The following is a 13,782-nucleotide window of genomic DNA, read 5'->3' on the forward strand; positions in this document are numbered from 1 at the left end:
CCACGGTTTATACAAAATTGGTTCCCCTTCACCCAAGGATGCTTCAGAACAAATCTTTTTATTCCTACAGAAGAAGAAGGATTTTAAAGAATTTGCTATATTTCCCCTATTGGGCCCTGCCCCTCAGCCCCAAGGGGGGCCAGACCCACCGTTTATACAAAATTGGTTCCCCTTTAACCATGGAAATTCCACACCAAATATGGACCAAATCCTTTCATTCCTACAGAAGAAGAATGATTTTAAAGAATAATTTGCTATGTTTCCCCTATTGGGCCCCGACCCTCAGGCCGCTGGGGGGCCAGACCCACGGTTTATACAAAATTGGTTCCCCTTCACCCAAGGATGCTTCAGAACAAATCCTTTTATGCCTACAGAAGAAGAAGGATTTTAAAGAATTTGCTATATTTCCCCTATTGGGCCCCGCCCCTCAGACCCCAGGAGGGCTAGACCCACCGTTTATACAAAATTGGTTCCCCTTTAACCATGGAAATTCCATACCAAATATGGACCAAATCCTTTCATTCCTACAGAAGAAGAAGGATTTTTTGCTATGTTTCCCCATTTTGGGCCCCGCCCCTCAGGCCCCTGGGGGGCCACACCCGTGGTTTATACAAAATTGTTTCCCCTTCACCCAAGTTTGCTTCAGACTAAATATGGAACAAATCCTTTCATTCCTACAGAAGAAGAAGGATTTTAAAGAATTTGCTATATTTCCTCTATTGGGCACCGCCCCTCAGCCCCCAGGGGGGCCAGAGCTCAGGTTTATACAAAATTGGTTCCCCTTCACCCAAGAATGCTTCAGACCAAATATGGAACAAATCCTTTCATTCCTACAGAAGAAGAAGGATTTTAAAGAATTTGCTATATTTCCCCTATTGGGCCCCGCCCATCAGCCCCCAAGGGGGCCAGACCCACCATTTATACAACGTTTGTTCTCCTTCCCCCAAGAATGCTTTAGACCAAATTTGGTCAAAATCTGCTCAGTCGTTCATGACAAGTAGCGTTTAAAAGGAAAAGTTGACGGACGGACGGACGGACGGACGGACGACGGACGCTGCGCTGAGGTGAGCTTATAACCATACTGTGATGTAAATATTAACTTAGGTGTAGAACATCATATAACCATACTGTGATGTAAATAATCATACTGTGATGTAAATATTAACTTAGGTGTAGAACATCATATAACCATACTGTGATGTAAAAAAACATACTGTGATGTACATATCAACTTAGGTCTAGATCTTCATATAAGCATACTGTGATGAAAATATTAACTAAGGTGTAGATCATGTGATAAATTATTACAAATAACACAGCAATCATGTGATAAATTATTACAAATAACACAGCAATCATGTGATAAATTATTACAAATAACAGCAATCATGTGATAAATGATAAAAAATAACACAGCAATCATGTGATAAATGATTACAAATAACACAACAATCATGTGATAAATGATCATATATAACACAGCAATCATGTGATAAATGATCATAAATAACACAGCAAGCATGTGATAAATGATCATAAATAACAAAGCAATCATGTGATAAATGATTACAAATAACACAGCAATCATGTGATAAATTATTACAAATAACACAGCAATCATGTGATAAATTATTACAAATAACACAGCAATCATGTGATAAATGATTACAAATAACAGCAATCATGTGATAAATTATTACAAATAACAGCAATCATGTGATAAATGATCATAAATAACACAGCAATCATGTGATAAATGATCATAAATCATGGCGGCACAGTAGTCTAGTGGTAGGACGCCGGGCTCGTGACAGAAGGGTTGTGTGTTCGAGTCACGGCACGGCACTGTGTTGTATCTTTGAGCAAGATACTTTACTCTGTTTGTTCCAGTCTACTCAGCTGTAAATGAGTATGTGGTTGGGCAGTGCTAGAATTGTTGAATGCTAGCTGTTAGCGCTGAAATCGCAGCTCCGGCCGTATGCTCCACAGGGAGTTGAGAAAGATATTGGCTGGTTGCAAAGGCCCTATAACCATGGATAATAATTTTTGAACCACTTTGAGACGACCTACGAACAAGGTTGTGATAAAGTGGTATATAAGAACCTTGAATTATTATTAAAATAACACAGCAGTCATGTGATAGTGATTACAATCTAAATCCCAAACATCAGCTTCCTGCAGTCTCAGACAAGCAGTGAGTACATCCTTTACCATGATATTGATTTCTCCAATAACTGTACACAATTAATTCAGTATTACCTTTTAAAGGTTTCTGTTGCAATAAACCCTGGATCCTATTTCCTTAATGTTGATTTAATTACATGTGTGTGACATCTTCTCCTAAGTTCCATGACAAAAAGCCTAAATTTATGGTCAGTATGAGGTCATCTTACACCGACATCTCGTAAAACTAGACATTATGGACAGTGAAATAGACCTAATTTTGCACCATGCTTCCCGTTACTAGGCACCAGCTTCAGACTTATCACAGTATCAGATCGTTCCTGAAGTGTTGCAGAAATCTTGTGTTATAAATATAGGATCTTACATGAGTTTCCATTTCATATGAGATTTATAAAACGAGTCTTAAGAATTTTTCAATTTAGCGAGCCTCTCGTGACGAATTTCATATGAAATGAAAACGAGTGCAAGATCCTTTTTATCACATAATCAGGATAATGTGGCATTTATTCGTGAAAAACGACAATTTTCATGCAACCTTGAATGTAAAAGGCCATCAAAAGACTTTTGATAGCGAGGAGCTGGAGTGATGGTGAGCGTGGGGAGGATAAAACATATAAGTAGGCCTGATATAAAATCAAAACAAATCCTTGTGGATAATATAAAAAAAGTTATCAATTGATAGTTTATGAAAAGAGATTGAGGGGTATGGAAGCCATGAAAGAGAGGACACCATTTGTTAATTTGTAACATACTGGTGAATTTAAACAAAACAAAAAACAAAAATTTAAAAAGCTGAATTTTTGATTTTTGAGGTAGTCTGTGATGTCATATATTCGTCCTAGGTGTGATGTCACAATTGAAACAAGAGGCCCAGAGGGCCTGTATCGCTCACCTGAATATGTTTTAAATAATTGGTTTGAAGTAAAGAAATAGCACTCCATGGTAGGTGCTGTAAGTACATATTTAATTTTAGAAAGATTCATCCAGTACTTGAGATATAGCAAGGACACACTTCAAAAAGAGCCCCACCCCTATGCCCCTAGGGGGGGTCATACCCACCAATTATACAAAATTGAGTCCCCTTGGTCCAAGGATGCTCCGGACTAAATATGGATAAAATCCCTTAATCCTGATGGTCGAAGAAGGATTTTAAAGGTTTTACCTCTATTTCTCCTATTGGGCCCCGCCCTTCTGCCCTGGGAGACCACACCCACTGCTTATACAAAATTGAGTCCCCTTGGCGCAAGGATGCTCCAGACTAAATTAGGATAAAATCCCTTAATCCCTATGGTAGATTTTAAAAGTTTTACCTCTATTTCCCCTATTGGGCCCCGCCTTTCTGCCTCTAGGGGGGTTAGACACACCGTTTATACAAAATTGGTTCCCCTTCACCTAATGATGCTTCATACCAAATTTGGACAACATCCTGTCATTCGTACAGAAGAAGAAGGTATTTGAAGAATTCGCTATGTTTCCCCTATTGGGCCCCGCCCTTCTGTTCCCAGGGGGGGCACACTCACTGTTTATGCGAAATTGAGTCCCTTTTGTCCAAGGATGCTCAAGACTAAATTAGGATAAAATCCCTTAATCCATATGGTAGAAGAAGGATTATAAAGGTTTTACTTCTATCTTCTATTTCCCCTATTGGGCCCCGTCCCTCAGGTCCCAGACCTTTATACAAAACTGGTTTCCCTTTACCCAAGGATGCTCCACACCAAATATGGACCAAATCCTTTCATTCCTATAGAAGAAGAAGGATTTTAAAGAATAATTTGCTATGTTTCCCCTTTTGGGCCCCGCCCCTCAGGCCCCTGGAGGGGCCAGACCCACGGTTTATACAAAATTTGTTCCCCTTCACCCAAGGATGCTTCAGACCAAATATGGAACAAATCCTTGCATTCCTACAGAAGAAGAAGGATTTTAAAGAATTTGCTATACTTCCCCTTTTGGGCCCCGCCCCTCAGCCCCAAGGAGGGCCACACCCACCATTTATACAAAATTGAGTGCCCTTGGCCCAAGGATGCTCCAGACTAAATTAGGATAAAATCCCTTAATCCCTATGGTAGAAGAAGGATTTTCAAGGTTTTACCTCTATTTCCCCTATTGGGCCACGCCCCTCTGCCCCCAGGGGAGCCACACCCACCGTTTATACAAAATTGAGTCCCCTTGGCCTAAGGAAACTCCAGACCAAATTATTGACCTTAGGACCAGGTGAGCTAACAATTGAAACTTGCCACCAATCACAGGTTATATAGGTCATATTACATGGGTTAATATGCAAAAATATGACATGGATATATTCACTAAATAACACAGTACATTATGCGATAAACATATTTCTGACAGTCAAAAATCACTAAAACTTTACCAGGTAAAACCTGTCTAAAGATCCATTACTAAGCCTCCACATTATGTTCTGTTTTCACAACTTGCGCTTGTAAACTTCCTAAGTTTAGCAGACTCACCCTTCCACAACACGAGGACAAGCCTCATATTAGCAGGCTTAACCTTCCACAACACTAGACAGGCCTCATATTAGCAGGCTTACCCTTCCACAACACGAGACAGGCCTCAGTTTAGCAGGCTTACCCTTCCACAACACGAGACAGGCCTCAGTTTAGCAGGCTAACCCTTCCACAACATGAGGACAGGCCTCAGTTTAGCAGGCGTACCCTTCCAAAACATGAGGACAGGCCTCATATTAGCAGGCTTATCCTTCCACAACACTAGACAGGCCTCAGTTTAGCAGGCTTACCCTTTCACAACACGAGAACAGGCTTCAGTTTAGCAGGCTTACCCTTCCACAACACGAGGACAGGCCTCAGTTTAGAAGGCTTACCCTTCCAAAACTCATGGACAGGCCTCAGTTTAGCAATCTTACACTTCCACAACACAAGGACAGGCCTCAGTTTAGCAGGCTTACCCTTCCACAACACGAGGACAGGCCTCAGTTTAGAAGGCTTACCCTTCCACAACACGAGGACAGGCCTCGGTTTAGCAATCTTACACTTCCACAACACGAGAACAGGCTTCAGTTTAGCAGGCTTACCCTTCCACAACACGAGGACAGGCCTAAGTTTAGAAGGCTTACCCTTCCACAACTCATGGACAGGCCTCAGTTTAGCAATCTTACACTTCCACAACACGAGAACAGGCTTCAGTTTAGCAGGCTTACCCTTTCACAACACGAGGACAGGCCTCAGTTTAGCAGGCTTACCCTTCCACAACATGAGGACGGGCCTCAGTTTAGCAGGCTTACCCTTCCACAACACGAGGACAGGCCTCAGTTCAGCAGACTAACCCTTCCACAACTTATGGACAGGGCTCAGTTTAGCAGGCTTACCCTTCCACAACACGAGGACAGGCCTCAGTTTAGCAGGCTTACCCTTCCACAACACTAGACAGGCCTCAGTTTAGCAGGCGTATCCTTCCACAACATGAGGACAGGCCTCAGTTTAGCAGGCTTGCCCTTCCACAACTCATGGACAGGCCTCAGTTTAGCAGGCTTCCCCTTCCACAACACGAGGACGGGCCTCAGTTTAGCAGGCTTACCCTCCCACAACACTAGACAGGCCTCAGTTTAGCAGGCGTATCCTTCCACAACACGAGGACAGGCCTCAGTTTAGAAGGCTTCCCCTTCCACAACACTAGAACGGTCTCAGTTTAGCAGGCTTACCCTTCCACAACACTAGACAGGCCTCAGTTTAGCAGGCGTATCCTTCCACAACATGAGGACAGGCCTCAGTTTAGCAAATTCATCCTTCCATAACATGAGGACAGGCCTCAGTTTAGCAAACAAACCTTCCACAACACATGGACAGGCCTCAGTTTAGCAGGCTTACACTTCAAAAACAACCTTTCATACACCAATAACCTATGGTGTTAGGACTTTTGACACCAATAACCTGTGGTGTTAGGACATCTGACACCAATAACTTATGGTGTTAGGACTTTTGACACCAATAACCTATGGTGTTAAGACTTTTGACACCAATAACCTACGGTGTTAGGACTTTTGACACCAATAACCTACGGTGCTAGGACATCTGACACAAATAACTTATGGTGTTAGGACTTTTGACACAAATAACCTATGGTGTTAGGACTTTTGACACCAATAACCTATGGTGCTAGGACATCTGACACAAATAGCTTATGGTGTTAGGACTTTTGACACCAATAACCTATTGTGTTAGGACTTCTGACACCAATAACCTATGGCGTTAGGACTTTTGACATCAATAACCTATGGCGTTAGGACTTTTGACACCAATAACCTATGGTGTTAGGACTTTTGACACCAATAACCTATTGTGTTAGGACTTTTGACACCAATAACCTATGGTGTTAGCAGTGGGTGTTAGGACTTCTGACACCAATAACCTATGGTGTTAGGACTTTTGACACCAATAACCTATGGTGTTAGGACTTTTGACACCAATAACCTATGGTGTCAGGACTTTTGACACCAATAACCTATGGTATTGGGACTTTTGACACCAATAACCTATGGTGTTAGGACTTTTGACACCAATAACCTATGATGTTAGGACTTCTGACACCAATAACCTGTGGCGTTAGTACATTTGACACCAATAACCTATGATGTTAGGACTTCTGACACCAATAACCTGTGGCGTTAGTACATTTGACACCAATAACTTATGGCGTTAGGACTTCTGACACCAATAACCTATGGTGTTAGGACATCTTACACCAGTAACTGTTAGGACTTAACTAGTATGATGCGTAGATCCTTCATTCGAAGAGGAGACATAATTTCTGATTTCTACAAGAGGCCCAGAGGGCCGATATCGCTGACCTGGATATTAGAGCAATCATTGGAAAATATGCAGAAGTTGTTCAAATATTTGACCCCTTTGACCTTAGAAGGAGGTCAAGGTCATTTATTTAGTGAACTTTATAGCACTCAACGCCAGATACATACTGGCCAGCCTTCATCATCCTTGACCTCCTTGAGCTGCTGTCCTATTAATATGGGGACACAGAAAGTATACCCTTGAACAAAAGATAGTGTATAGACACCATACGTGAATATCGTCTATATATACACCATACGTGAATATCGTCTATATATACACCATACATGAATATCGTCTATATATACACCATATGTGAATATCATCTTTTTATACACCATACGTGAATATTGTCTATATATACACCATACATGAATATCATCTATGTATACACCATACGTGAATATTGTCTATATATACACCATACGTATTGTCTATATATATACACCATACATGAATAACGTCTATATATACACCATACGTATTGTCTATATATATATATATACACCATACGTGAATAATGTAAATATATACACCATACATATTGTCTATATATATACACCATACGTGATATACACCATACGTGAATATCGTCTATGTATACACCATACGTATTGTCTATATATATACACCATACGTGAATATCGTCTATATATACACCATTCGTGAATATCATCTATGTATACACCATACGTATTGTCTATATATACACCATACGTGAATATCGTCTATGTATACACCATACGTATTATCTATATATATACGTGAATATCGTCTATGTATACACCATACGTGAATATCGTCTATATATATACCATACGTGAATATCATCTATATATACACCATATGTATTGTATATATATACACCATACGTGAATATCGTCTACATATACACCATACGTGAATATCGTCTATGTATACACCATACGTATTATCTATATATACACCATACGTGAATATACATATATATGTATACACAATACGTATTATCTATATATACATGCTTTATATATACGTATTGTCTATATATATACACCATACATGAATAACGTCTATATATACACCATACATATTGTCTATATATACACCATATGTGAATATCATCTATATATACACCATGCGTTAATATCGTCTATATATACATCATTCGTGAATATCGTCTATATATAAACCATATTTATTGTCTATATATACACCATACTTGAATATCGTATATATATACACCAGATATTGTCTATATATATACACCATACGTGATGTACACCATACGGGAATATCGTCTATGTATACACCATACGTGAATATCGTCTATATATATACCATACGTGAATATCATCTATATATACACCATATGTATTGTCTATATATACACTATACGTGAATATCGTCTATATATACACCATTCGTGAATATCGTCTATATATACACCATTCGTGAATATCGTCTATATATACACCATTCGTGAATATCGTCTATATATACACCATTCGTGAATATCGTCTATATATACACCATTCGTGAATATCGTCTATATATACACCATTCGTGAATATCGTCTATATATACACCATTCGTGAATATCGTGTGTATTTACACCATACATATTGTCTATATATATACACCATACGTGATGTACACCATACGGGAATATCGTCTATGTATACACCATACGTGAATATCGTCTATATATATACCATACGTGAATATCATCTATATATACACCATATGTATTGTATATATATACACCGTACGTGAATATCGTCTATATATACACCATTCGTGAATATCGTCTATATATACACCATTCGTGAATATCGTCTATATATACACCATATGTATTGTCTATATATACACTATACGTGAATATCGTCTATATATACACCATACGTGAATAATGTAAATATATACACCATACATATTGTCTATATATACACCATATGTGAATATCATCAATATATACACCATGCGTTAATATCGTCTATATATATACATCATTCGTGAATATCGTCTATATATAAACCATATTTATTGTCTATATATACACCATACTTGAATATCGTATATATATACACCAGATATTGTCTATATATATACACCATACGTGATGTACACCATACGTGAATATCATCTATATATACACCATATGTATTGTATATATATACACCATACGTATTGTCTATATATACACCATACGTGAATATACATATATATGTATACACCATACGTATTATCTATATATACATGCTTTATATGAATCACTGGTTGGTTTGCAGGGCTGTAACCATTAGTCGCCCTGTAGAGCTACATGCCCCTGGTGACAAATTACATGTTTACATTCTCTCCTTATGTCACTTTTTACTTAAGAAGTCATCTAAGTCTGTTGACTGAATTGACACTTAAGGTAATAGGATTGTGTCGCCATTTCTCAGTAGAATTTCTTCAAATTTTGTAGTTATATTGCTTTAAAGTAAAGAAAATTTTCTGCTGCAAAAAAAATATAGGTTGTCAGAATTTTAAGGATTTTAAATGGACATTTATGTAGAAAGGAGTGAATTTTGAAAAAAAATATGAAAGACACAATATTTTTACAAAATAATGTCAATAAAAATGATACTGACATATATTAGTATTGCATTAATGTATATCAATTTAATAAATGCTGAAATTGTGTAAAATTAATTCTCTATACACGATATAAAAATTGACATTTTATAATAAAACCATATACACATAGTAATTGCAGGTAAGAGTTATCGTTCTTGAAAAACTTCACAGTAGTGAAATAGGTAGCCGGTTTCCTGAAGTACAGAAAAATGGACACATGTGACTCATTGATAATAAAAAACCCTGAAGTAATGCCTGGATTGCTTTGAAATACTTTAATATTGAGAGAACAGACGGTTCTGTCAATAATAAACATACAATATTCATCAGTTTAATATTAAACATTAGAATTTGCGGAAATTGTGATACTGTCTCCCTACATTGGATTTTCAACTAGGGATGTACTCCCTGTTTCCGTTTATCGATACACTCCAATGACCTCAACATTATGTATCTAAAATTAAGTGTTTCCTGAAGATTAAATTCTTTCATTTTCAAGGAACATTAAATTTTACCAGGAAGAAGATAGGAGTAACATGTTGTGTTTTTTAATATGTTTCTATGGAGAAACAGAAACTTTTATTATCATTAATGATGCTCTGTTTAATTTTAATAAATATACATGTTTGTATCTAATGCTGTTATTCTATTTTAATAAATATACACTTTTGTATTTAATGCTGTTCTGTTTTATTTTAATAAGTATACACGTTTGTATTTAATCCTGTTGTTTTATTTAAATAAGTATATATAGAGGATATTTAATGGTGTCTTCAGTAATAACAAATATATTTCACGAATGTGGCGAATATTTTGATATTTTTCACAAGTGCACAGTATGAGTGAAAAATATCAAAATGACATGAATCCACCCATGCAGGTTTCGTCTCCTTGCAGAGGTCAGTGTTCTGTCGACGTGGGGGAAGTCGCCAGGTGACTTTAACACTAATAAAAAGACAGATTCTGTAACATTTCTGATGACAAAAAACATGTTTACGCATGATAAACTGCGACCATATTCATGCTCAAGGGTGGTGGTCAGTGCCGGATAGCCCAGGGGGTAGAGCACAATCGACTCACAAAGACGGCCTCGGTTAAATTCCCTTATAGGACGTGAAATAGTATGAGGTCACCTTCCCGGGTTTTCTTCGGGTACTCTGGTATCCTCCCACATTAAGACCCCCTACGCTCCAACATCCAGCCAGCAGTAGAGATTAATATAGAAGTTGGTATAACTATACCCAACTTCCTGGTAACTTGTTTAAAGCATGATGTGTCCATGTCAAGTGGAAACATTTTAAATGGTATTCGGCATGAAGTCTCTTCAAAATTCAGTGTGAGAACGGTTTCATGAATATGGGCAAAGACTACCCAGTCAACCCCAGGCTATAAAACCCCTTCGATAACTATATATCTTGACCAGCAGATATTGACTAGGATAGTACACTACTGTCAGTAGACTACCTGTACAGGAGATTACAATTAGGACAATAAATGGGAAATCAGCTCAGAGTTAAATATGATATCACTGAAAAGTTCTAATGGTCAGAGAAAAAAAAAAAAAATATGTCTCTGATAATGTGTATAATTTAATACTGGTATTGTGGTTGTGGGTCACTGGTATTGTGGCTGTGGGTCACTGGTATTGTGCCTGTGGGTCACTGCCACATGAAAAATCAATGGTTTGTGTGATTTCTTCAGTGGTCATCACAAAGGGATTTTAATGTTTGGTTAATTTCGCGACAATTGTTTTAAGTCTCTTTGAATCGAACGAGTGAGCAGGTGGTTCCGGAGGGATAGACTATAGCTATCTAACAGTATAAATAATGAGTAAAAATAACATTTGGTAGACCAACAAATAAAGTGTACATACATTGTAATATTAGAGGAGCCAAGAAAGTACAGACAGTTACAAACAACCTAGAGAGTGTAGGAGTCGTTCATGGGGGCCGGAGGGGGAGGTGGATTCGTTCACATTGTACTTACTGTTTTAGTTTGGCCAGTCGTGTCTCCTCTTCCTGAACGTAATCATTAATGGTAGCGGCGATTTCCCTCTCCGCCCAGAGGGCAGACTGCATGGCCGCCAGGGAGGTGAACATCTCCCCTTGGACCAACGTCATCATTGCCACGCAAGCACACCAAAACGCAAACGCCGTCATCTTACTTCTGGCTCAGCAGCACAAACTCGATACACACAACCGATCACCACTCACAGTAAACAACAACAGGTACACACGTGTGTATGTCACGGTCTACTGCCCCAGTGTCAGGCGTACTATAGGGTCGCAGAAATTACATGAACACAGCTCATCAACTGTCGGAAACTTCCTGAACGATTCTGTCCACGTGTAAATGGACGACGTGCGTACAACTTGTGTACGTGCAGAGAAACTCGATCCCTCAACGGAAGTGGGGCATTCTGGAAAACTCCATGGTCTATACTTGGGGTATCGAGTTTCTGCGGACGAGTCCACTTTGATTTTGCCGCTTGGGGTAGATATCCTTTCTTTCGGGAATATACGACCCAAAGTTATCCAAACTTAATTATTCATATTTATCGCACAGTTATCATAAGGAGTGGATTTGATCCGATTCTAAGCGCCGTGGTGGTACACACGTTAGTAACGTTACATCATATATAGACCGTAGCGTGACTGGTGACAACGTGTTATTGTACCTACCAGAGACGTATATAAATATGTAGGTCTCTGTACCTACATTGAGTCAGACGTGAATTTGAATAAATATATGAAATGTTCCCACTATGACAAGAATAAGAAAACTTGACATATACCTGTGGGGTTTTTTAAAAGTAAATGAAGGTGGATTTTGTAGTACTTTTAATTGCATCAATTATTACAATTTTAGTCTGTCTCTTTTCTTCAACCCAAAATACTTAAAACTTATAGCAAATTAATTTAAATAAACAATTGAGGGTCAATCACTGGTTGCAGAGCTGCTGTTGACTTTGATATTACAAATATTTTTGCAAATAGGACATAAATATATATTATCACAGATGGGTTTTTTATAGGTTATTAATGCCATAGAACCTGTAATAGGTCAGATTATTAAAAAAACTGGATTGGATCTTGTATCTTGTATTGGCCTTTACCTGGGACGATTCTTATGGGGTCTCTTAGATCTAAATAAATCAATTATATTGGCACAATAGTTACAATGTAAATAATTATATGATCGATATTGATAATTTGATAAGACTCTAAGACACAATCTTTTGTAAAAAATAAATATAAATGTTACAAAAGAATGCATGTACCTATATTGTCTCGTATCTGATACCATGGCATTCTGGAGAGCAGGCGATCGGACCTAAAGCCTCAGTCACAAATTCAGGATTTTTACTGCCGTCCTTGATAGGACCGGGCACTCCCGATTAAAATTTGTCAAAAGTCTGATCAAGATACTGCGATTCGTGGCGGAAAATTCAAAAATTTGTGAAATTATTTATTTAATCACGACAACAATCAGATATTGTTCAGGAAGCGTCCCGATTCAGCCGTTTCCAGACGAATTCGTCCCGATTCTCCCGTCCTTAATCCGAATCTGATCCAATTTGTATCTTCCGCATGGTAAAAACCGACCGAATCTGTCCCGACAGCGTCCCGATTCTCCCGAACGCGATCCGACAGAGATCAGACAGTGACAGGACAGTGAACCGACGCATTCGGCAAGATCTGGATGCAATCTGGACTTAATCGGCAATCCGACTTTTTCGGCTTTTTCGCTTTTCGTGTCGTAGAGCTGTCTGATCTCAAACGGGAGCCATCATCGGCACACGCTCTCCTCTATGCCATATACCAGATATAGTATGAGGCTTAACACATTACATACTTGTGCCATAGGGTAAAATCAATAAAATCATGCTGGTAATTGAATGATATAAGATATGAAGTGATTAACCATATATTGGTATTAATAAATAGTATTAACTTAAAATGTTACTTGTAAGATATGAAGTGATTAACCATATATTGGTATTAATAAATAGTATTAACTTAAAATGTTACTTGTGAAAGGGTTAGTGGTTGGGCCAATCCATACTAGTGGGGCGACACCTGAAGGGGTGTCACAGATGGAATGAAGTGTAGAGGGCAATAACTCTGTTTAAACACGGGTAAAAAAGCTATTCAACATGACATTGAAGAAATCT

The 13,782-nt window shown here is 38.4% G+C and overlaps 1 protein-coding gene across 1 annotated transcript in view; it reads right to left on the bottom strand.

Annotated features, from left to right (window-relative positions):
- LOC110450527 (prolyl 4-hydroxylase subunit alpha-2-like) overlaps nt 1–12,211 on the bottom strand; it is a 42,928-nt gene extending 30,717 nt beyond the window's left edge. Inside the window, exon 1 of the mRNA XM_021498087.1 lies at nt 11,595–12,211. Coding sequence (XP_021353762.1) covers nt 11,595–11,767 — 173 coding nt within the window. The 5' untranslated portion in view covers nt 11,768–12,211. The remainder of the gene's footprint in view (nt 1–11,594) is intronic.
- Between the last annotated feature and the right edge of the window lie 1,571 nt (nt 12,212–13,782).

The sequence above is a fragment of the Mizuhopecten yessoensis genome, unplaced genomic scaffold (genome assembly GCF_002113885.1).
Source record: "Mizuhopecten yessoensis strain PY_sf001 unplaced genomic scaffold, ASM211388v2 scaffold5275, whole genome shotgun sequence".
NCBI classification, from domain to species: Eukaryota; Metazoa; Mollusca; class Bivalvia; order Pectinida; family Pectinidae; genus Mizuhopecten; species Mizuhopecten yessoensis.